At 47.5% G+C, this 25,619-nt stretch overlaps 1 protein-coding gene across 4 annotated transcripts in view; it reads left to right on the top strand.

Moving 5' to 3' along the window:
* Positions 1–25,619, top strand: part of LOC120759082 (adhesion G protein-coupled receptor B1-like) — an 87,926-nt gene that overhangs the window by 15,799 nt on the left and 46,508 nt on the right. For all 4 annotated transcript variants that reach the window (XM_040077987.2, XM_040078019.2, XM_040078008.2 and 1 more), the window contains exons 2-5: positions 4,389–4,492; positions 11,897–11,999; positions 16,426–16,576; positions 21,325–21,394. In XM_040077987.2, coding sequence (XP_039933921.1) covers positions 4,389–4,492; positions 11,897–11,999; positions 16,426–16,576; positions 21,325–21,394 — 428 coding nt within the window. The remainder of the gene's footprint in view (positions 1–4,388; positions 4,493–11,896; positions 12,000–16,425; positions 16,577–21,324; positions 21,395–25,619) is intronic.

Genomic DNA, 25,619 nt, shown 5'->3' with positions numbered 1-25,619 from the left:
TTTATTTTTTAAACCAGCTTTGATTTTCCTGTTTTGCCTTCTTTGAGGAAATTTCCCTCGCAAGGCTCAGATCCTGCAGCATCTGACCACCTTCTGTCAGGGGATTTAATTAGTCGGGAAAAATAAAACAAACGATGATTTGTTTGCTGAAGGGAAGATGTGGTGGATAGAGAACGAAGGTGGGGAGTTCAAAGAAACCTTAATAATGAGGGAAGAAGGCAGAATCCTAAGATATTGGGGCCTAAGTCTTTAGGACTTGCTTAGGATAATAGTAAATTGCCTCAAATTGCACCAGGGGAGGTTTTGATTGGATATTAGGAAAAATTTCTTCTGAAACAAGGAAATAGCAGAGCTATTATCCCTGGAAGTGATCAAAAAACGTGGATGTGGAACTTTGGGACATGGTTTAGTGGTAAACATGGTGGTGGTGTGGGGTTGGTGGTTGGACTTGCTGATCTTAAAAGTCTTTTCCAACCTTAATTATCTGATTATTCCCAAAGGAGTGAGCTCCTCTTCTTCCAGTGATTTTTGTGGTTATCCCCCTTCCTGCTGCCAACAAAAATCCCATCAGAGCTGGATCAATCCTTCCTTTTCTGGAGGGATGAGCTTCATGGCATCTCTTCAGCAAAAGTCTTTCTTCTAGACATGGGGTTTGTGACAATTTGTGGGACGAAGAAGGAGGTGCAGATCAGAGTCTTTCCTGTGGGATGGGCTGCAGATGGACATCAGTTAAGCTTGGGCAGTCATCCTCTGTGTAATACCTTGTCTAGGAGCAAACATCTGAGCTAGGGACGATCCAATACATGCAGAAGATCCTTAATTAGCTTCAGGATCTAGGAGAGGGTTGTGGATGATGTGGGTGGGGAAGGCAGTGAGAGAACCTGAGGTCTTTTGGGATGGAGGGATCTCAGGAAGGATGTGGAAGGGAGGGCAGCTGGGGTCGCAGCGTTGGGATTTCGGGATGCAGCCTGCTCATCTTGTAAAAACCAAACTCCGTTCCCTCGGTGTGGCTCGGATGGTTCAGGAATGAGTTACATGTCGGGCTTTCTTTGCTTTAGTGGAGCTCCTCCCCCACTTTATCCAGTTACCCATGAAAAGTCAGTGAAATGAGACCTACTTAAATCAAATGTCACAATCGATGCTCATCCCAGGCCACCATTTGTGCGATGTGAACTCAAAGTGCCCTAAGGGGGGAGCAGGGAGAGGGAAAGAGCTTGGAGAGAGTGAGCAAGGAGCCATCCATGGCTGAGTGTCTTGTGTTCCACAGTGGTTTTATCACAGCCGTGCACCTCTGCAGTGGGACAGGGCTGTTGTCCACCAGGATTCTGCAGGGAGACAGACAAAACTGTGGCTTCCTGCAGGATGTTGCCTCCATCTCTGCCACACCCTACCCTACTAAACCAGGTTCCTTTCCACATTGCAATTTATAAGGAGCAAAATGTGCAATATCAGCACTCACCCTGCCTAGATGATGTCCAAATTCAATTTTGTTTGATGGGAGACAAAATCAAAGCGTTGATATTTTCACTGTTTACCTCGTTCCCCCCCCAAAAAAAGGCTTCTAACCTTGCATGAGTATTTGGCAGGAGGTAAATTCTTGGGGTGGGAGCACAGTCGTAGGAGTTGATGTTAAAAATCATGGTGAGCCAAGTCTCCGTAGAAGTTTAGGGAAAGAATCCCTAGGTGAGCATTTTGAGTATCTCAAAGCAGAGGAAGATGCAGGAGGTATTGAGGAGGCTGGGGTTTCCTGTCTGTAGCTGGTCTGCACCCAGTGAAGATCCCTCAGACCACCTGGACTCCTCTTGGTGCCAGCTGGGTACTCAAGCCTTTGAATATGTGTGACATCCCACCCTTAAGGGGAAGGAAGCGCACAAAATGTTTTGGTGAAAAGGAATGGCAGAAGTCAGAGGCGTCCCAAGTTTTATAACTTAATTACAGATGGAAATTGTTACATTAGTCCCTGATCTGGTGCAAGCACTCGGCAGTGGGTTTTGGATAAAGGGGAGGAGTGGAAGGGAAAAAGGAGATGGATTAAAGAGGAGGAGGGAGAAACGAAGGAGGAACAAGGAAAGGGAGAAAGAGAAATCACCAGTGCTGGATCCAGCATTGATCCAGCCCGTGGGGTGTGCAGGGTCCTGTGGTGCCCATGAGACCAGGGAGTACCTTTTTATAGATAAATTTTCTCTGCTTTGGAGATAAGTCTCTCCCTTTCCATGCAAATCTGTTGTCATGCACAGCCTGTTCTTGTAGACCTTTCTGGAAATGGCCAATTCTCTCTCTCACCTTATTCCTGTGCCTGCACTGTGCTGAGCTGCGCTGATCTCCAGGCACCAGAACAAGGATTTATTTTCCCAGAAAAGTGCTGCACTACCTGTGCATGGCCCCTTCTCCAGCCACACCTCCTTCTTGCTCACAGTGTGATACTACCAACAATCCTTGGCTGACTCCACAACCATCCATGTTTGAGACATTCACGTTAATCCCTTTATTTTCTAGGCTTCTGCAATGTATCACTAAATTTTGCAAGTTCCTGTTCCATCCTTCCTGACAGCTGCTGCGGGGTTCCTTGCAGTGGCGTGGTGAAAGTTTTGTTTCTCGTTAATTCCCCCCAGCTGTGAGAGGTGCCCTTGTTCAAAATAAGCAAACAAGGAGTGTTGCCTTAAGTTTTAGACTTCTGATTTGTGCACTTTTTTGTAGTGGAGTCTTCTCACGGATTGTAACATAAACAAAGTGGTTGGTTTTGCATTCCTCCTTGGAGGAGGGACAATTGATAGACTTCTCGTCTGCCCAGTGGGGTGGAGAGGTGTCAACCTCATTCTCCAATCCCTGGTCATTGTCCAGAATCTATATGAGCGAGGTCAGGAAAATAAACTTCCCTTCTCTTTGCTCTGAATTTGGCTGTGTAAGTATTATTCTTCTCGTGTCCTCTAACAACAAAGGAGGATCTTCCCAAGCCCTCAAAAATTCAGGGACAGTTCAGCTCTGACCTCTGTATCAGGGTTGTTCATCTCTTTTTGTGGAGTCACCCTGTAGTGACTGTGGGCCTCGAGTGAGCGGACACAGGTTTGCTCTGGCCGTGTGCTGAGCTGGCCAGGCTCCATTTAATCCCACCCTGAGCCCTGCCTGATGAATTTCGCTTTGCAGAAGGCTCAGTAGCCTGGAACAGAGCTGCTGTAGCTCAGCTCCATGGCATCCCTCTGACTGGAGTTTCGGGCTGAGCAGCCTTATGCCTGCCAACAAAACGGTGTAGTCAAGTCCTTAGAGAACTGCCTGCTTCTTTCCCAAATTCATGCATAATTTACTTTTCTGGGTTTATTTTTTGTTTTGCTTTTTGGGTTTTTTTTGGTTTTTTTTTTTATCTCCTGTGCTAAGCCCTGGCTGTGTCAGAAACCATCTCATCTCCATGAGTGAGGTGCGAGGTGCTGGTGCTGTGCCAGTCTAATGACAGCCTTGAGTGGGCTCCCTCTCCTCTGCAAACGGTGCGATCACCCTAAACACAGGGTTCTCGGGTGTCGGTTCTCCGTGGGGCTCTGCCTCTTGCTGCCAGCAGAGATCACTGATGTGGAAATCAGAAACGTGCCAGGGGAAAAGAAAAGCAAGCCTGCAGCAGAGAAAGCCAAGTGGGATTGAGCTCCGAGCTCTGAGCTGAGGACAGGGCGAGTTCAGTGATATCAGTGTGGCAGATGTTGGGCAGTTACAGCCACAGGATGCAGAGAACTTCATTTGAGAGCTTATGGCATGTGTTTGCTCTTGATGTTCATGCTCTTTTGTATTCAGTCAGGAAAAAAAGAACCACTCCACACCAGGTTTTCCAGCCTGTGTGATCCCCTTCTATGAAAAAGCGCCTTGTGTGGTGGTGTAAGAGCAGTGAATTGATGGATGGTGGGTCCCTGGGGAGGATACACATCTTTTTTTTTTTTCCGTCCCTTGCTTCATTGCATCCTTTTCCAGATGAATGTTTGTGGTTGGTGGAAAATTTTCACCTTCTTTTCATCCTCGACCCTTCATCACCTCCATCCCAGAAGAGCTCGTTTGTAACTGCTCTGTTATTGCTTCGTTAGTTATCTTCCCACTTTCACACTGGATATGAAGGGCCTTATCCTCCTCTCATAACCCACACCTTTTACATGCCTGCCTTCCATGGATATCAGAATTGTTACCCAGGCTTGACACTGCTTTGTGGGAGCAGAATCAGGTCCAAAACAAACAAACAAAAAAAGGCTGGGTCAAGCAGTAAGAGATCCTGATCTCCTTCCTGGTTTATTTGTATGCACAGTGTGATGTGAAGGTCAGCTGAGTGGACACGCCAACAAACAGGAAAGCTCTTGCCATGGAATTTCCCTGGTAGAACTGGCTGAACTTATTTTTTAATGTTTTCTCTCTTTCAGAACATGGAAAAGGTGCTGGTCCCTTCTGTCACGTTAATTGTAGGCTGTGGAGTATCCTCGCTGACACTTTTGCTGTTGATTATCATTTATGTCTCTGTTTGGAGGTATGGCTTTCATTCTCTTCTCTTCTTTTTTGGGGAAGTAACTGTCTTTTGACCTACACGGATCCTGGAATGTTTTCTCTGTGGTTTTGGGTGCCTGGTGCTCGAGGAGGAACTGTTTGGGAATGAGTGGGCCCTACAGAAAGCCATCCTGGTGGCTTAGCTGGCATTGTTCTCTCCTTTCAGTGCCAGGGAAATTAGCAGAGTGAAATTAGTGCCATGCCCTCATGTAGGGACATTGTTCCATTTCCAAAAGCCTCATGCTGGTCTCGATGCCTCTGTGTACCCCAGGAAACCTTGTCAGAGGCGTGGTGGGCACACACGGCCTCTTGGCAGGCAGATGCTGCTGCGAGGTAATTCTTTGGGAGCATCCAAACCTCCGTGACCTGCCACGGAAACATCTGGCCTGAAGAGCTGACAGAACTTTTCAGGAGCTGGAGGATGTTAAGCATTAAATCATCTAAATAACTCCCCAACCTTTTAGCCACGTTCTGCCTTCGGCTTCAGATGCATATGGGATTCCTCAGTACATCCCATTGCTGACAGCTCCTGTACACAGGTCAGGTGGAACGTAAAATTGTGTCATTTGCGGAGGCTGAAGGGATTTTGGAGCAAAGCTTTGATGAACAATTGGCCCATGCCCCTGTTTGATACATTCTGGTGACTCTTAAGCTGGAGGACCCAAGGTGTGCAAGGGATTTTCTCCCTGTGTTGCCTTGAACAAGGTCTGAGTTTATCCTGTGAGATCCATGTCTCTCCTAAATCCATGGCAAACACACTGAGACCTTCATGGCTTGACGCCAAGCCAGGAAAAATCAGAATGGAGCGGCAGCAGGGAGTGCAGCTGGGCATTATTGGTGATCCTTTTGGGAGAAGGGATCAGTGTGAGGCTCTTACTTTGTGCACTGCTTCTCAGTAGGAAGGAAAGGATAAATTCCATTTGGAGATTGAATTGAGATAACTTTTTGTGCACTTTGGTAGAGGAAAGAAACGAGAGAGTAAAAACTGAGCAAAAAATGCGTCTTCTTTTTTGTTGTTGTTGATACTGTGACAGTGCATAGTGGCTGGTTAATTTTGGCAGCTGAAGACTGATCATGATAACGTTTATCTAGAACTCAGGTTTTTCCGTGCCTGGGGTATCATTGGATGTGCTCAAGTCCTTGTCCTCTCCTGCTTTTCCTCAGGCTGGGCGGCACTGAGCAGCGCCGGTAGGTGACTTACTGGGGTCACTGGTGTCAGGATCAAGTGGAAAGTTAGGATAAAAGGTTAAAGAGCAAGCGTTCGAGCCTCACCCTCTCTTTCCTATCAGAAACAGGGTCAGGATCTGAAACCCAAGCTCAGACATGAGGCTGAATCAGTTTGGAGCATGCCAGAGCCATTTGCAATAACATGATGCATTTTTTTCCAGGACTGTGCTCCCCCCTACCCCTCCAATATTTACTGTTATTGAGGAGAGTAAATTGCCTGACCTGTTTCAAATATGTTCTGTTTAATTTCTCATTCCACTCTTTGCCTTATGCCTATGCCCAAAACGATCAGCAGGAATGGGAGGACACGTTTATGGGAGGCTTGAATGGGTATTTCTGAGCTAGCCAAGGATGGACATGCATTTCCAAGTGATCCTGAGACCAGCTATATCTTGATTAAAGGGCTCTCTATCCTGAGTCTCTCTGTGTAAATATTTGTAAAGCATGATCGAATGATCTCTAGAATTTCTCTTTGGTGCGCTGAGTTTGTTCCATCTCTTCTCTGTAGATCATGTTTTCATGTTTTCCGAAGTTCACAGCATCCCCGTGGCTGAGCCCTGAGCGCTCTGTGTGTCCCTTTTATTTTAGGCATAGCTGCTGGACGTGAATGTGCTTTCCTATCAATGGTCTCAGGAACTTTGTATTCAACATTATCTCCTGGCTCCCACTTTGTTTGCCCTAAATGTTGTGTATTCTGATAGACAGCAGCTGGAGGAGTGCTTAGAAACGGAATCAGCGGTGTTATTGTCTCTAAAACACAGGAGCAGCATCAAAGCAGTTCTTTTCCACCATGCTGGAGAGAAACTCCTCATGTCCTGGCTGCCTGATCTTGTGTGGAGAGCACTCACCAGGGCTCAGCTGTTTTGGGGAGCTTTGGCCGGAAAATTTCCCATTCGGAGCTCCGGACAAAGGCATCTGGAGCATGCATCCATAGACCCAGTTTGAGTATGAAACACTTCTGATGAATAAGCTCGCTGAGGCTGACAGTCTGGAAGCTTTCCCAGAATTTTGCCCAGCTAGGGTTTGTTTGTGTATATGGGAAGCAGAAAGGAAGGGAAGGCGAGAAGGAGGGAGAGGAACACGATGAAGAAAAGAGGGCAGAGTTGACAGGGAGGCAATCCCAGCTTCGGGCTACGTATCAGGGAGGAAATGAATTTACCCTCGACTCCACATCCAAAGCCCCCAAATAAAGGCTGTTCCTTGGTGGCACCTACTCAGCCACTGGCATGACTGGCACGAGCTTTTTGAGGCCAGTGATCGCTTCAGACGCGGCCAACTTGGCACGGCCCCATTGGAAACTGGAAGTCGTTTCTGCTCGACGGCTGTTGGTGGCCTGGTGGTGGCCTCACTCCAGTTCCCAGCGGACAGATGGCTGCAGAAATCCCTGCTGCAGATGGTGCATCCCTGCTCTTATTAGCAGGCTCGACAGAGGGGTCAGTGACACAGTGGGCCACAGAGGTGGGGTGACCTTGTTCCATCTCGGCACTGACTGTCCTGGGTCACAGCTGGAGGCACAATCCGTGTGTGGGCCACGTGCTCCGCCACCCGTGTGGAAAGAAGAGGGGGAACCGCGAGAAAAAAATGTGGAGACCGGCTTGGAAATGAAAAACGGGGAAAATACCCAACCCAATCCCTCACGGGTCAGAAGAGGTGAAGTGACGCCTCTTTTCGAGCAGCTCCTCCACACACCGGCATTTCAGGAGTGCCGTGATGCATTTTCCATCCCTGAACTCGTTGTGGTTCAGTGGCCTCTGGAGTCAGTGACCTTTGCATAGCACGGGATCGATCCCTGCTATCGAGCTGCTCATGCACCAGCCCATCAGCATGTGGGGCACGGCAGAGCTCTGTCCCTGGCAGCGGCTGGGTGAGTGCTGCATCGCTGCAAGAGAACAGCCCCAGCTTTTCTCACTCCGGAGGGTTGATTGAGTGGCTGTCAATGAGCTCTCGAGGGGCTGTTAACACTTGCTTTAAACCCGGGAGCTCTGCCTGTGCTGGGGATGCTGAGGCGCTCCTGGCCCTGGTGGGAAGGTGGCAGGGATGAGTAAGTGGCTGTGTGGAGAGGGATGTGTGTACACACGGTGAGAAAGCAGTGGTGACTCAGTGTTTGTGGAGAGGAGAGGAGTCTAATGGGGGCAGAGGAACAGACTGTGGGCTTTTCCCACCTTTTCCATCTGTCTCAGCTGGTGCAGGACTTCCCACAGAGTGTGGGAATCCTCGCTGGTGGCCAGTGACAAGACCTGAGGGAATGGCTGGAGCTGTATCAGGGAGGGGTTAGGTTGGGTATCAGGAGATGTTTCTTAATTCAGAGGGTGGTTTAGCACTGAAACAGGCTCCCCTGGGAATGGTCACAGCACCAGATATGCCAGAGCTCAAGGAGCCTTTGGACAGCACTCTCAGGCACAGGGTGGGATTGTTGGGGTGTCCTGTGCAGGGCCAGGAGATGGACTGGATGATCCTTGTGGGTCTCTTCCAACTCAGGATATTCTGTGACTGTAGGACACAGGCTGGAGCAGAAGTTCCCTAAATTAGCAGTGAGTTTTCCCCAGTTTTGTAGCTGAGTGCAGCATATTTTGATAAGTAGACAGAATCCATGTATCCGTAGAGGGGTAGCAAGGCAGCACCCTGGAGCAGCTCTGTCTTTGATGTGTTTTTGGACAAAACCCATCAAGTTCTATGTTTTTTTCTCCCTCTGACACAAATTCCTGACTTCTTTGGCCAGAGGATCTAGAGAGTAATGGTGATTTCTTTCTGTGGAGCATCCTGTGCTGGAGAAGAGGAAATGGAAGGAAAAAAGCAAGCATGGCAGGAGGTCTTCTTAGCATTCTGACTGAGAAGAAACTTAACAAGAAACGTTTCGAATCCAGGTCAGGCTACCAAGGAGTACTCTGGAAGAATTGCCCAGGAATGCAGGATTGAATTAGAATGGTCAGAGCTCAGCTGCATTTGAAACTGGTCAGGGGTGTGAAAGGCACCAGGAATGGGTTCTGGAGGTTTGTCAGCACCAAAGGATTTCCCAGGAAAGTGCTGGCCTGGTGCTGATTGGGACAAGCAGCCTGGTGGATAAGGGAGTTGAAAAGGTGAAGGTACCCAGTGCTTTTTTGCCACATTCTACTGGCAAGGTTGGCTCCCAGGCACACAAGTTCCTCCACAGGGGCAGAATCCGAGGCAGAAGATGCTCCCCACTGCCAAGGAGAAGAGTGACAAGGACAGCGTAAGTTATCTGGATGTTTGCAGATCCATGGGATGCATTGAGGGAGATGTTTGGTGCGACAGTGGAGCCACTCTCTGTCATCTGGGGAACTTCCTGAAGGCTGGAAGAAGACAAATGTTATGCCCAGCTTTAAAAAGGGCAAGGAGGAGGATCCAGGGGACAACTGACTGGTCAACCTACATGGCCCCTGGGATGATTAAAGAGCAAGTAGCTCTAAAGGTTATTTCCAGGCAAAATGATGGACAAGGAAGCGATTGGGAATAAAGGGTGGGGATTTATGGAGGGCAGGTTGTGCCTGGCCGCCCTGTTCTCCTTTTGGGATGGGATGGCTGCGTACATGGACAGAGGGGAGGAGCAGCTGGTGTGGATTTTGGCATTACCAAGGCCATTAACACCAGTCTCCAAATGCATTTTTATGTCCAGAAAACAGAATTACACCCTAGATCGGTGGCTTTATGGAATTCCTGCAAAGGTTTGAGTGGTCAAAGGTTTGAGGCCTAATCAAGAGCTGGTCACCTCTGGCCAGGGTTGGTGGAGTGGCCAACACTGTTTAGTGTTTTCTTTAACAACCTGGACAGTGTTTGACACTCCTGAGGCCACACCTGGAAAAGGTGCCCAGTGTTGGATCCCCCCAACACCAGAGATTCCAGCACATTGCAGCAAGTCCAGTGGATCCAGCTGAAGGAGCTGGAGAATGCCAAAGGGGACAAAGGGAACAAACCTGGAGAGGAGGAGGCTGTTAAAGAGCAGTCATGGAGAAGCCAAACAACTTGCAGAGGGAAAGGTCTAGAGGCACCAGCTGCAGCAGGAAAAGACCCAGCTGGATATAAAGCAAAATAATCCTTCACCACAAGAGCAGTTAAGTTAAGCAGTTCAGTGCTGTAATAAGTCAGCCAAGAGAGGTGGTAGCGTGTCTGTTCCTGGTGGTTTTCAAATCTCAATCAGACGAGACCCTGAGAAACCTGATCTGACTTTGAAATCAGTCCTTTTTTTGGGCATAGCATTGGACTGGGAACTTGAGAGGCTTTTTTTTTTTTTTTTCCCCAACCTAAATTATTCTGATTCTGTTCATTGCCAACCCATATCTCATTCTTTGGTGGTTCAGGGATCTGGAGAACAAGATAAATTCTCAGGGTGTGAAGGGAAGCAGGGAAAAGGGAGAGTTGGTTTAAGGGGGCTTAAGGGGGGAAAAAGTCCTTAGACAGCTGGATTATCTCCCCTTATATTAAAATATAGATTTATGATCAATTCATTTCTTACCTTTTTCTGACCAGTGGAGACCTTAGAAGTTCATGCTAATAGCAGTGGGATCACAGTGTTGCTACACAGATTTATTACATCCCCTTCCCCCCAGGACAGAGCCCAAATCTCCCTTCCTACCCTGTAGAAGTTGTCTGGAGATTTGAGGTTTTACTCTAGACAATCAAAGCGTGAACTGAGCCCTCAGTCCCCTACAGCCACAAAGGGAGCAGGGTCCAGGTGTTGCCCAGCATTGTTTGGAGCCCAGTGAAATCAGGAGATTTGGGCTCAGCTTGGCTGTGAAAGGAACAGAAAGGAACAGAAGCTCACTTTTCAGCCTGTCAGCCCGGTTTCGTGCTGAAATAGGGTCCTACATTTTGCAACCTGTTCTGCGGCTGGGAGAGTTTCTGGGAGAACTTGCTATGAACCACATTTCCAACAGATAAAGTAGGAGGTCATGCTACCTTTGCTTCTTCTTTTTTTTTTGTTTTTGCATCCAGGAAAGCATATCCTCACCGTTAATTTTTGTCTGAAGGTACAGCTCAAGGGGAAGTTAAAAAATAAAAGTTTTACAGCCTTCATTAGGTCTAAAGCACAGATTTACCCTTGGCAGAACACACACATGCAGTAAACCTGTCCTACCCTCCTCATCAGAAGCTCAAAACTCTGCAGCCAAGGCACGACCAACTCACTCTCGCTAAGATTAATTAATGAAATTAAATTCCCAACATAAATAGTTGATGTGCTGAAATATAGGAAATAATCCTGCATTAGCCTCCAGGGATGAGCTGGTTGATTAATACATCTGTTTCTAATTTATATAAGCATCAGCATCTCCTCTTCACTCATCTGGCATTCAGGCAGGGCACTTGCAGCATCTCTGAGATAATTCCTGTATGTGAGTGTTGGTGTGGTCAGATCTTGAGTCAATCCTTGAGGACTTGCACCTTTGCAGTTCCCCTTTTCATTTTACTGGGTACATAAAAAGTGCCTGCAAAGAAGTTTCGGTCCGTAGCCAGTGGTTTGAATTAACTGTGGGTGCACTTACCTCGGCAGTGAGCCTGGTGCTGTGCTGCAAATCAGAAATGACAAATAGCTGGCTCTCCTGCGAGGTGCTGAAGGCAGCAGCTCCCTAACTGCTGTCCCTGATGTCCCAAACCCACAGCTGCAGCTACGTATTTGCCCTAGTTTGGAGAAGTGGTACGAAAATAAAAATTAAAAAAAAAGCAGAAGTGCTTCTCAATGCTTCTCACCCAGGAGGGGCTGTTAGGCTGAAGGAAGGGGAATGCTGAATCACACACACTTTGTTGTCAAGGTGCATGTGTTTGTAATCTGCTTCCATCGCCAGCATGCCTGTGGCTCTTGGTTGGGAATCTTTCCCGTGTGTTGCCTGTTTGTTTTCTTTCAAGCTCCTTTTCAAGCCCCCGTTTCAAGTAGGCAGAGCTGAAGAAGATTTGCAGCACTCGACTGTTTTAGGAGGGGCTCAGACTAGGCTGGCCCCTCGTTTGTTGGCTCCTAACTCCAGCATTGATGGGGATGATGGAGACATCTTCTCCCCCTCCCTTCCCCCCTTGTTCTTGTCTGTCTAGCACATAAAATCTGCAGGAAATTGCCAATTCTGTAGAGCCTGGCCTGGATTGCTGCTTTCCAGAGGTCACCCAGGGCAGGCTGTGACAGGGTGGGTCTCCCTCCCCTCTTCTCTCACTGCAGGTACATCCGCTCGGAGCGCTCCGTCATCCTCATCAACTTCTGCCTCTCCATCATCTCCTCCAACGCTCTCATCCTGATCGGACAGACCCAGACCCGGAATAAGGTAAGGGATGTGCTGGGGCTTTGTTTATTTGTTTACTTTCCCCCTGATTTAGCACTGGAATGATCCATTCAGGCAGCGCTTCCTCATTTTTCCTCCATCTGTTAATTAGCGACATGTCAAAGACACGGCTAAATGGCAGATTTCAATTTTCTCTCTCGCTCTCTCTTTGATAATTTGTCAGCATCCTCAGGGCTTTGATTAAAACCAATGTGATATTTCTGAATATCTGCCTAGAGTAGCTGGCACACGGCACGGTGAAGAAGCATGGTGATTTGCGAGGCTTTAACCATTTTATTTTCAAAAAAATTACAAAGACAGATTGAGAAAGGGCTTTAAAAAAAAAACCCAAACAAACAACCTCTCAGCTTTACATTTATTTCTCCAGCAGTTTTTAATACTCTGAGCTGAAAGTACTTGGCAGATGTTAATGAACACAAGCACAAAACTGTCCAGCCATTTTTGGGCGAGGGAAGCATTGCCAGATGCACCGTGAGCACTGCAGGGCCACGAGGGACTCGGAGCAGATCCCAGAGTGACTCCAGCAGTCCAGGCAAGACCCAGAGTGGTTTTCCAAGCCATGAGCACTGCTTGCTCTCTTCCCACGGACCCAGCTGGAGAGGCGTGTGTTGGCTCCATGACTTTTTTCCAGCTCAGGCACTTTCAGGTTCCCTGTTGATGTCTGGCATGACAAATCACTGCTCACCATTAGTGTTTTCCCGCTGTAAATTTTCCCATCTTCCCAAATGCTCTGGCCATCATAACTCCATTGAGCCAAAAAACGTGAGGCTAGGCACCTCCTCCACTCTTTCTGCTGCCAAAATCGCAGTCACAAATCAAAAATTAGTTAATCCTTAACAGGAACCAGTGGCCAGCTGGGTTTTTTGTGCCCCTGCTTTAGCAACATGGACATGATGTCACTGTTAGAAGCATGTCAGGAATAAAATCTTCCCTGTGAGGGTGGTGAGGCACTGGGGCAGGTTGCCCAGAGAAATTGTGGGTGCCCCAACACTGGAAGTGTTCAGGGCAAGTGGAAGTGTTGGAGAGGGCTCTGCGCAAGGAGAAAATCTTCCTGCCCATGGCAGGGGGTTGGAGTGAGATGATCTTTAAGGTCTCTCCCAAAACTCAACCCATTCTATGATTTTATGATTCCTGAAGAGAAGCTGAAGGATTTAGTGAATAATTTCTGTGGAAGGCTCTTTGGGTTAGGGTTAGGTTGTTTTAGCAAAAGCTTTCCAGCCACTGGAGCCCTTTGTGTGTAGAGAAGTGTGGAAACCAGCAGCCAACTCTGCTCCTGCTGCAAAAGTGCTCTTCAGAAACTCCCTTCCCAAAGCAGATTTGTCTTCCAGTGCCAACATGGTTGGGAGGAGGTGGAGAGTGGGTGACCCAAGCTCCGGCTCTCCTTGGTTGTGTCTTCTGCCTCACCAAATGTGCGCTGGGAGCTTCTTTCCGTGGAAAGAAACACCGAGAGATGCTCAACAGGACAAACCACGTCTGGACCTCATCTTTGGCAGCTCTTCTTCACCAGAGGACAGGAGCTGGATGTGTTCCTCCTCTCCCACCTCCTCCAGAGCACAGTTATGAACCCAGGGTCTCCTTGGTGGTGGTTTTTTGGGGGATTTTTTGTCCCGTGACTCTGGGAGTTCACTGTCAGAGCTGTTGGTGGGGATTCAGAGCTCCCGGCAGTGATGGCAGGAGGCAGATTAGCACTTTGCACATCCATATGCATGAAACCCCAGAAATAGAAAGGTTATTCTTGGATTTCCTCTCAGCCATCTAGTAAACAGTCTCTGGCAGGCAACAGAGAAAGAAAACTATACAGAGGAGAGACGAAGGAGTGTGAATTAAGATTTTATTCGCATTCAATTATCGATAATAGGGCACCTTAAAGTGTTGGTGATTGATTTATAATTGCGGCTTCTCCAGGAGATTTCTGCGGTATCAGCTTCCCTGGAAATGTCAAATTCTCCCTGGATTTCCATTCATGTAACCTCAAAGGCGAGATTCCACGCCTGGATTTGCTAAGCTTTTTGAAGATGAAAGGCCTGGGAAAAGGCTAAAAAAAATTACAGTCAGCAGTACGGGGATACAAAGGAAAGGGATGCTGCAGGAAGTGGCCATGTCTCCGAGGCTTGTGCTGGAAGGGAAGAGATTTCTCCTCTTAAATGAAAACGAGGACTAATGACCTTGACAGGCTGACAAGATCTGCTGGATATTGGGACATCATATCCCTGTGCTTAGCCCTTCATGGGGATGTTGGATTTTCCCCACAAGGAAGGGAAAACCTACAGCAGAAGTTGCAGAAGCAAGTATTTGCCTGCCCATCAGTTGGCCAAGTTCATTTGAGGCGATGAGTTCATCCTGGTCCAGCTGAGATGTGCATATTTCTCTTGTCTTCCCCTCCTCCCTTCTTCCCTTTCTCTCCAAGCTACTCATTTGAGGGGAAAAAAAAACAAAAAAAAAACGCATATGTATCTCTTGGTGTAAAATTGTAAAGCAAAACTTTTCTCTCCCTTTTACAAGGAGGAACTTTGTTGTTTTGAAACAAAACCAAGAAGGCAATGTGAACAGTGTTGTACCTGAGAGCAGTCAAAAAAGAAAAGGGTTTTAAAACAACAATCTCTTAAAATCCATCCCAGAAAGCATCCTCTGTAGCTGTTTCATATAGCGTTTGTAAGCTGATGAATAGGAGCCACCTTTCCTTAGGATTCTTGTAAAATGTGAAAATTTTTGGACATTATCATACTGAGCGGTGTTATTTGTACCGAACTGACATCCTGAATCCACTTTTAAGCAGAACGTGGAGGGATTTGTTGTCAAATGCAAATCTGGAACAACAAAAAAAGACAGTTCCTATCTCAGAGAGCACATGGTCTTGCTTTTATTCACAGCCTCTGATAGCATCGGCTGGTGCCAGTGGATGAATCGAGAGCAATCCGATAAAATCATGATAAAAGCCACTCTGTGCATGGGAGCTCTGGCTTGAAAGATGCTGGTGGTTGAAAAAAGAGAAAAAAAGAGAAAAAAGAGAAAGGTTCATTGACCGTAAAGCCAAGTCCATGTTTCCCCATGCAGCTCAAAGCAAAGAAATTCTTGATTATAAACCTCCCCCTCCCCAAAATGCCTGAAACCAATTTTTTTTTTTTTCATCCACAGTCACTTTTAAAATCTATTTGCTCTCCCTTCTTCTCAGGAGCCACTGGAATTTCTTCCCATCACTTTCTTCTCGAGTACATTGATTCACAGTTTTCAGCTCACAGATGGGGGCAGAACTGGCTGGGTGAAACAGAGCGGCACCAATTTGCACCAGTGAAAGATTTGGCCTTGCTGAGTTAAAACAAAGACGAGCTTGTCAGCTTTCCAGTCCATCTCCCTGGCACTCCGGGATTGTTCTTCATAATGCATTTGCCAGTTCTTTCCCCAGTTTAATTTTAAATGGCTTAAGCTGCCTGCGTTTCCCTTGTGAGATCGCCCCACCAAGTAGTAGAGCTCACCATTATGAAATTCTTTCTAATCTAGGGGGTTTTTCTTTTTTCTTTTTTCTTTTTTCTTTTTTCTTTTTTCTTTTTTCTTTTTTCTTTTTTCTTTTTTCTTTTTTCTTTTTTCTTTTTTCTTTTTTCTTTTTTCTTTTTTCTTTTTTCTTTTTTCTTTTTTCTTTTTTCTTTTTTCTTTTTTTTTTTCCCTCCTGTCTGCTGGTAGTTATGTGCTCTTGGACAACTGTGCCCTCATGTTTGCAGTCGTTTCCCAGCCCCTGGCAGCCGTGGTTCCACCCAGCTCTCACGGCTTAACTCTTTCACTCAGCCCCGTTTTTCTGGCAGGGACACCATCCAAATTGCCTTTCTCAGATTTAATTTCCATGGCTGGGCTGCCAGGGACGTGGTGCTTTGCAAACCTTTTGAGCTGAGATTAGTGCACTGTTTATTAACTGCTCCACCCCCCCCGCCTTGAAAGGATCGTGGCGGTAGTTTGGATGTTTTGGAAATTAAATATATCCCTCTGAAGCCAAGAAAGCACCAGGATGGCCTGTGTGCTCAGACTTCTTGTGGAAGGTGTCCCTGCCTCTTTTGAGGGGGGCTTGTAATTAAGTGATCTTTAATGTCCCTTCCCACTCAAAACAATTCTACAATTCCACAGTTCTTCCAAAGTGTCAACCGTGGCCTTATCCTAAAGCAACCGTGGCCTTATCCTAAAGCTCATGTTTAAGAGCAGCTGATTTCCACCTAGTACTTAAATTTAAAGCTTTGGTCTTCGCTAGGTCAAAGCTTGTGGAGGCACCTGCCCCCTCTCAAACACTATTTCTATGACCTGATCTCCATGACTTTTCCTTCCAGAGCCCGGTTTGGAAGCGTCTCCCCGCACCTTTCGCTCTGTTCCCTGCTGCTCTCTCTGCCTGCCGCTCCTCTCACGTTTCCTCTCCTCCTCTCTGCAGGTGATCTGCACGCTGGTGGCGGCTTTCTTGCACTTCTTCTTCCTCTCCTCTTTCTGCTGGGTGCTGACCGAGGCCTGGCAGTCCTACATGGCCGTGACGGGCCGGTTACGGAACCGCATCATCCGCAAGCGCTTCTTGTGTCTCGGATGGGGTGAGGATCCGGGGCCTGCAGCAGGGGCTGGTGCTCCTCGGGAGCCTTGGCAGAGGGTGCTCGGAGCCCTTCCAGGGGTTTCAAGAAGGGCTGAGGTGGTTAAAAATACAGAGCCGTAAGCTGAAGCTCCTTCCCAGAGCATCCGAAAACAGAGGAGGCGAGTTCAGGTTTCAGAGGGCGCTGCGGGGGTGGTTTCTCCTGGGGTTGGGTCTGTTTCTTGCTTTCTGTTTTCCTCTCCCTGTCTCTCTCCCTCCCCTGTTGGATGTGTTCCGTTGGTACGTGATGCCAGCCGAGGGAATCCTCGCCTGGATCAGGAGCGCCGTGGCCAGCAGGAGCAGGGCAGGGATTGTCCCTCTGTGCTGGGCACTGCTTGAGGCCATGCCTCGAATTGTGGGGTCAGTTTTGGACTCCTCGCTGCAAGAAAGACATTGAGGTGCTGGGAAATGTGCAGAGGGGGCAGTGGAGCTGGGGAAGGGTCTGGAGCACCAGGAATGGTTGAGGGAGCTGCAGGGGCTCGGCCTGGAGAAAAGGAGGTTCAGAAGGGACCTTCTGTCTCTCCACAGCTCCCTGACAGGAGGGGGCCAGGCTCTGCTCCTAGGTAAAGGTAATAGAACAAGAGGAAACAGCTCCAGTTGCACCAGGGGTGATGGGATATTAGAGAAAATGGGATATTAGGGAAAATTTCATTGCTGAAAGGATGACCAAGCATTGGACCAGGCTACCCAGTGAAGTGGTGGAATTGCCATCCCTGGAAGCGCTCAAAAACCGATGAAGATGTGACATTTAGGGCCGTGGTTTAGTGGTGGACCTGGCTGGACTCAAGAATCCTCGAGGTCTTTTCAACCTTAATGATTTTACGGTTCTAAGATTCTGCAGGGCAACCTGGAGTGAAGCAAACTCTGAGATCCCGTCTCCATGGCAGCAGCGCCTTTCGGAGACAAATAAACTGCGAGACTGCTGCAGATGCTTGTAACTAATTTTTCTCGGTCTGCCTCTGCTGTATGTTTAATTTATTAGCCTTAAATGATGCATTCTGTAGTAGAAAACAAATACAAACCCATGAACCTGGGCTTTCAAAGCGATAACAAGGGTGTGTTTGAAAGGAGCAGTGGCAAAAAAAAGTTGCTGAGAAGCGAGGAGGCAAAGGAAAGAAGGGAGTGTGACTGAGCTCTATTAATGTCTCATTTTACTACTGGAGTCTCACAATTCACCCCAGGCAAGAGATTTCTGGTGCTTACCAAGCACCCCGATGTGATTTATTCTGGCACATCAAGAGCTCTCCTCGTTGCAGCACCTTCATCCCTGTAAGTTTTCCCTCCTAAGCTTTTGCTTACAATAGAGAATAAATTGTGTTATTAAAATCCAGGGTTTGTGTGTTAGCAGGAGCAGAACCACGATACCTGCAAGAGCACAGGCTGCAGGAGCCTGACTGTGCTCCTGCATGTGTTTGTACCTCCTCGGCGGCTCCAGCAATATCAGGGATACCAAATGTAACAGACTAATAGCTTTCCTCAGTAATAAAAAGGGATTTTTTTTTCTCCCCCCTGCTTTGGAAAAGCTGGGACAGATGGGCGTGTTAGCCAAGGGAATTTTAGATGAGCAACATTCACATTTGTAGTCTGTACAGATTAAAAAAATAATAATAAAAAATCCCCCTACATGTGTAGAAGCATAATTTGCACTGCTAGTAAAATGTAGACAGCTCTGAGCTAGGATGCACTGCTGATAAATGATGCATAATAACCATTTGGAGTAGGTTAGGACAAGAAATGAAGAACACTCTTGCCTATTAAGGCGGCAAGGGAATTTTGGATATTTAGCATCCTGCTAGACTTCAGCTGTAGAGCTGGGATTAATGGCACTTGTAAGAGGAAAGAAGCTGAAAATATGTTTTAAAGAGCATAATCTGAAGTAATTAGCACAATTCACTTTGTCATGGGCTGATTCTCCCCCCTTTCCCCTCTTTGCACATTTGCATTTCTCTAATCTGTTGTTCAAGACGTCTTTGCCAAGTTCTCAGCTGCTCTCAGCTGTAGCTCATTGAAGCTGCAGACAATTTCAGCAGCAGGGAGGGTTATTTTTTTATTTCTTTGGTCTCCTCTTGGGTGTGCAACTTTTCAATTCAATTTTTAAATTGTTATTAGTGATAATTATTATTTTTAATGATTCTTGCCCGTGCTTGGACAATGCTCTCAAGTTCACGGTGTGACTCTTTGGGTGATCCTGTGCAGGGTCAGGAGCTGGACTTGATGACCCTTTTGGATCCTTCCAATTCAGGATATTCTCTGATTTAGAACAGACAGATAAACTGTTCCCTGGGAACAACTCAGTCGTCATATTTAGCCCCAGTAAAGAAGAAACATTTTTTTGTCGGGATTTTTATGACCCTGTTATAGTTTCCACAGCTGGATTTTTAATGGTGCCATAGCTCAGCCTCTGAGTGGGTCTTCAGCTGTTTATAGCGAGAATGGCTCTTGGGAATTATTAGCAGACATTTTCTCTAGTGGAACATGATTAACGCATGGCCTGATTCTCCTCTGGCCTGGAAAACTCTTCGAAAGAGGTTTTGAATGGCTTTACTTGGAGTTGTGAGTGTTAAACTCCCTTTGTGCAGAAAGCCCCCAAAGCCTCGCTGGTACTGCCTGTACCACACCAGGTATATGGAACAGGCCAGTTAGGAATAAATGCCTCGATAATAATAATAATAATAATTTTAAAAAAGATTAAAATTTGATTTTTTTTCAGTGGGGATTTTTTCAATCCAATCCCATCTAACTTTGCTCGGCCCGCTGACAGCTCTCCCAGGGCTGCACCTCTCATGATGATGCTCTTTGGCTCTTGAACTACCACGACATCGCTGCCACCTGTAGTAGCTGCTCCTTGTCCAGACCCATTCCCAGCCCAAAGTGAGGCTTTTACCTGGCCTTGGAATGAGCCAGTCCCTGGAGCTGCCAAGTTCACAGCCCCACTCTGGGTTTCTGCATAATTACCACGTCGGAGAGGAGCATTTTGCGAAGAACAAGTTGCTATGCACCAAGCTGTATTCCTGAAAATGTCCTTTCCCGTGTGGTTTCTTCCTGTGGGATGCTGCACTGATGGCGCCGTAGGGAATGCAGCAGGCAGGGTTTATCCAGATGAGGTGTGAAAGGAGGCTCGACGAGAGGAGCAAGAGTCAGTGAGGGAAAAAAATGGGAAAAAGAGGAATGGAATGGAAAGGAAAAGGAAAGGGAAACAAAGGAAAAGGAAAGGAAAAAGAAAAGGAAAGGGAAAAAAAGGGAAAGGGGAAAAGAAGGGAAAGGGAAGGAGATGGAGAAGAGAAGGAAGAGGAGGAAGAGGTGGAGGAGAAGACAAGGGAAGGGGAAGGGGAAGGGGAAGGGAAGGGGAAGGGCAAGGGCAAGGCAAGGCAAGGCAAGGCAAGGCAAGGCAAGGCAAGGCAAGGCAAGGCAAGGCAAGGCAAGGCAAGGCAAGGAAAGGAAAGGAAAGGAAAGGAAAGGAAAGGAAAGGAAAGGAAAGGAAAGGAAAGGAAAGGAAAGGAAAGGAAAGGAAAGGAAAGGAAAGGAAAGGAAAGGAAAGGAAAGGAAAGGAAAGGAAAGGAAAGGAAAGGAAAGGAAAGGAAAGGAAAGGAAAGGAAAGGAAAGGAAAGGAAAGGAAAGGAAAGGAAAGGAAAGGAAAGGAAAGGAAAGGAAAGGAAAGGAAAGGAAAGGAAAGGAAAGGAAGGGGAAGGAGAAAGGGGAAAGGAAAAGGAAAATCAATAATAAAAGAAATGCTTCTTAAACTCACTGCCCATTGGGTTTGAACTGATGGAACGTGACCTGAGCTTGAAATCTCACCTGGGAAGAGAATCACTTCCCTGCAGGATAACCCTCAAATGCTCCAGATTCCAGCCAGCTTGGCCCTGTGGCTTCCAGCTGCCGCAGAGCCTCACTGTTAATCAGCCTCGGGTTGATTTGTGTTGCGGAGGGACCCCCTTCCCAGAGGAGTGTCATTTGGAAGCTGTGCCTGCACATTTCTCGGATCTCCTGCAGTCACCTGCCATGACCTCAGGAGTTAGGGCCTTGTCAAGGGGCACTAATCCCAGCTGGCTACTGATCCTGCTGACTCCTGATGGGATTTTCCCATCTCCAGCATTGAGACAGCTTAATTCCTCCTGCCACAAGGAGGAGGGCTATAAGAAGCCACATGGAGACCTCCAGAGCTGAAGAACCTGGGAAAGGGGAGAGCTGGAATTTAAATCTTCATAGATCCTGAAACTCTTTCTCATTGTAGTTCAGGGGAACCTGCTCCATTACAGATCTTGGGGGACCTGTTTGGGATAGGGAAACTCAGTTTAAGTTTCCTTTTCTGTCTCAGTTGGGGCAGATTTGAACCTGGGTTGCTCATCCTACAGTGAGTGCAAACAGAGTTCTTAATCTTTGGGTTCTTGGAGTTGGGTTGTGGCTGAATATTCCAACTTGACACCTAAGAATAAAATAAATCAGTTTTATGCATCTGAATCTAATAAAAGAGCCCCCACAACTGCTGAGACCACAGCAGGGTGAGAGCTGATTACAGCTCATGGCATTTATTTAAATAACAGAGGTAATTAAAGTTCTTGCTTTTAGTTCTGAGGGTCCTGAGCTCAGTCTCTGCCACAGCACCAGGCTGAAATGGGTGGTGCTGGAATAACTGGGAAAAATGGGGAATATTGAGTGGGAGAAGTGCTGCACTTGTGATTAAATGACCGGTTTCCTCCTGTTTCATTTCCACAGGGCTCCCTGCCTTGGTGGTTGCCATTTCCGTGGGGTTTACTAAGGCCAAGGGATACGGCACCGTGAACTAGTGAGTAAAGGATTCCTTTTTTCCCTTGCTTTATCCTCTATCCTTTCTGTCAAAACCCAGTCACTGACCCATGGGAGGCAGGCTGGGAGCTGAATTTCTGTGTGCAGGACAATTTCTGCATCCCTGCCTCCTCAATACACCATCTCACCAAGCTGGATTGTGGGTTCCTTTAAAAACAAGTCCATAGGGACTAATTAGGTTTAGCCTGTTGTGTTTGTGACATCACTTTGATCTAAATACCTTTTACTTATAGCTTTTAAATGTATTTTTTAAGGGGAAAAATGTATAATACTTAAAGTTTATGATGTTTAAAAATTAAAACCAGGTTTTTTTTATTTTTTTATCTGTTTTTGTGCTTGATTGGCTCCAAGTTTTCAAAATAGCTCAGCTCAGTTTCAGGCAGCAGAATGAGCCTGGCTTGTGCAAACCAAGGTTTTGACAGCAGCCTGTGTTTGCCTGTTTTCCAAATTCCACAGGTTTTGTCTTTAGGAAGCTTTTAGGACGCTTTTATGTGCTCATAATGGGGGAAGGGAAACAGAAAAGAAATAACGGAAGAGGTAAAAAATGCATTAAGGCAAGGATGGGCTCTCTCAGAGCTGAGCATTAATATGACTTTAAAGGAAAAACTAAAAAAGAGAAGATATTTTTTCTTTCTGTCTGCTGTGAAAAAACCTTAGAAATTTCATGCACAGTGACAGTTCACGGATAATATTTTATGTAGCAATAAGTCAGGCTCTTCCCTACTGCATCCCATCATTTTCCGGAGCCTTCCTGGGCAGGGGTTTTCAGCCCACACGGGCGATGTTTGAGGCTGGAGCTGTTGATGTGGCCGGCAGCAGATGAGGCTGCCATCGTCCCACTGAGGAAATGTCATGTGGAACCTCCTGCTCTCCCTCAATTCCCACCACATCCTGCACACCCACGGCCAAATGGTCCAGGGTTTGCGTTTTAATTGCAGGGGAGAATTAAAGCAGCACAGCAGCATTTCCTGTTTGCTTTGCAACCTGAATTCATGCACGGCAGAGGGCTTGGGATTGTGGATTTCTCGCGTACGAGTCCACAGGCAGAATTCCCGAAGTCTGTGTTGACATCAGGAGGCATTGGCTGTCCCACCCTCAGTGTATCCTGGTGGACAGGGATCCTGTGGTTGTGTGGCTCAGGAGAGGACAAAACACAGCCTGGTTTGCAGAAACATCTCCAAGATCCCAAATTAATTCCCTTTGGATTTTCCGTGGGTCATCTGCTTCTGGCACTTTGCTCCGGGCCCATCCACGAGAACAATTCCTAATGAACAAGACTCAGGGAGGTGGGAGGGACGTCCTGGGTATTTCTGCTTTTCTTTTCTTGTTCACAGATGGGTGGGAACTGGTGCAACAAGCTTTGTGGCTCTGACGAAAACGCTAAAGAGCTTTTTGGTCAACGCTGACCGCACAAAAGCGCCTGGGCGGGGAAGGGAGGAACAAGCACTCCCTCTTTTCTGCCCTGGACCTCTGTGCCAGCACCTCCCACCCTGCAGACTGCAGCCAGGCGGGTGCCAACGTGTGGCAAAACCTGCTGGGCTCCTGCTTTGCTCTCAAGCTGGCACGGGGGAGGTGGCCAGGAGGCTGGGCTGACTTTCCAGCGTCCCCAGGGGTTGCCTGGTCACACCAGCTCCCCTCATTTTGCTGCCAATCCTGACTCCTTTTAGCCCTAAAGACTCTCTCACTCCCGGCATCCAAGGGCTGTATGCCTGGGGATGGAAGGGGATCCCCTGCTCCCAGCTCTGCTGTCAGGCTGTTGGTCACCAAAATTGTGGTGGTGGGGCCTTCACACCCCAGCAAGCCCAGCTGCATGGGTTTGGGTCCAGTGATCCTTGTGGGTCCTTTCCTGGGACTTCCCGTGGTTCTGTGCTGTCTACTTCTGCCTCCTTTCCACATTTCCCGTGTGGGGTGAAGCTGGTGAGGCCCACCAAAGTCATGAGAAGAGCAGCAGTTCCTCTCAAGCTCAAAGATCCCATCAGGCATCCCCACAAGGCCATCCTGTTGTAATTCCACACTTTGGTACCTTCCAGTACCTAAAAGACGTGCAAGAAGGCTGGAGAGGGACTTCTTCCAAGGGCATGAAGTGACAGGACAAGGAAAAATTACTTTGAGCTGAAGGAGGATAGATTTAGATTGGATATTAGGAAGATTTTTTTCCCTGTGAGGGTGGTAAGGCCCTGGCACAGGTTTCCCAGAGAAGCTGTGGCTGCCCCAGCCTTGGAAGTGTCCAAGGCCAGGTTGGACAGGGCTTGGAGCAACCTGAGACGGTGGAAGGTGTCCCTGCTCGTGCAGGGGGATTGTACAAGACAATCTTTCAGGTCTCTTCCAACCCAAACCATTCCAAGATTCTCTGAATTCCTGCTGGAATTGGCTTTACCAAGAGCCAGAGTTGAACAGAGCTCACTTGCGCTGAGTGGTGCGTTCATGAGCCCTGATGCAGAATAAAATGGAGCATCTCTGGAGTGGGAGTTACATTTACACTTTTGTGCATTTTAAAACACGACACAAACATTGCTGTGTGTCCAGCCGGTCTGGGCGCCCCGACAGACTGGAGTGCATTCGCACTTAGCCCTCTTTTCCTGCTCAAAAAGGCTTAAAAGCTCTGTTGCACTGCTGTGTGGGGAGGTTTTACCTCTCCTCCAGAGCAAAGCCAGCACTGCACAGCAGCAGTTTCAGAGCTGAACTCCAAAACTTGAGGTTTAGCTGGGATATTGGGAAGGAATTCTTCCCTGTGAGGGTGGGGAGGCCCTGGCACAGGTTTCCCAGAGAAGCTGTGGCTGCCCCCTCCCTGGAAGTGTCCAAGGCCAGGCTGGACAGGGCTTGGAGCAGCCTGGGATGGTGGGAGGTGACCCTGCCCATGGCAGGGGGTGGATCCAGGTGATCTTGAAGGTCCTTTCAGCCCAGTTTTGTCTCCAGTGGGCACTCACGGCACATTTCAAGTGGCCACTGCAGACTTTCAAGGCCCAGTATTTCCAGCTTGCAGAAGGGAGGAAAAGCTTTAATCACCACACATCCCTCCCTGGGAAGGAGGGGACAAGAGGTGCCAAGATAAACCACAAGGGACTTTTTAAAAACCAATGTAAGCCATACAGAGCCTTTTAAAACATCTTCCAGCCCTACAGTTTCTGGGTCCCAAGAGCAGTGCACGAGCTCCTGTGGTGGAGGTGGACATTAAGTCAGAGCAGGGCTCTGATATTTAGGTGAGCATAGAATTTAACACTCCACAGCAGTTTTTTGGTTTTTTTTTTTCTCATCCCACTCACAGGGGTAAAAAAATAAACCCTGACATCCGACTAACAGGACATCATCACAAGAGCATTTTGGGGACAGCTGCAAGTGTTGAAGGCATTGCAGAGTTAATCTTGGTGTTAAAGACTCTCAGGGCAAAGCTGGTGGAAGGGGCAGGGTGTGAAATGCGTGATGTGTCTTGAAGCTGGAACTGCCTCAAATCTTGAGGGGTGTGCCAAAGGCGTCCCAACCACGGTGGAACAATCTCCATCAGGATGTTCAGCCTGGGACCGCAGCAGGATTTCACACAGTATGGTCCTTTTTTTTTTTTTTTTTTTTTTTTTTTTTTTTTTTTTTTTTTTTTAAAAAATTGTACATGGGATGAAGCTTTTCTCTTAACAATGAAAACACAGCTGAGCAGCAGGACAGCGTCTGTCCCACCAAGAACTGTCCCATCAAAGGCTTGGCCGTGTCTCCAAGCTCTAATGCAGAGAGATCAGAGCCAGTGGGAAGTTTAGGGAGCTTGTAATGTGTTTAATATTTACCATTTAGCTGGCCAGACTGCACTGAGCCATAAGTTGAGGAGGGAGAGAGAGGTTCAGATTAAAAATTGAATATGTGCTGCAGGATTTGGAGTGTGTCCGTGTTGTTCTGTGAGTGGTGATTCCCAGCAGCCATTCACTCGACCTTTATTACTCAGGACGCTCCAGCAAGGGGATTTTTTCCTTTCTCTTGTCTGAACTGAATTCAAAAGAACATTTTTCTGTGGTTTGGAGCATGCTGGGGCAGGGTAGAGGCTGCACATCCAGTCTCAAAGAAAGTCTGAGGGGTACCAGAGGTCTAAAGGGCCTGCCACCGATCACCTCCTTAGATCAGGCTGAGTGCCTGAATAATAACTCTGCTTTTAGCTGGTGCTCCAGGGACTGCCCCCAGACCTCTAAAGCTTCACAAACAACCTCCTAAAGCTTGAAGAGAAT

Source organism: Hirundo rustica, chromosome 1 (assembly GCF_015227805.2).
Source record: "Hirundo rustica isolate bHirRus1 chromosome 1, bHirRus1.pri.v3, whole genome shotgun sequence".
In the NCBI taxonomy this organism is placed as follows: domain Eukaryota; kingdom Metazoa; phylum Chordata; class Aves; order Passeriformes; family Hirundinidae; genus Hirundo; species Hirundo rustica.
This window is presented reverse-complemented; position numbering and strand designations above follow the sequence as displayed.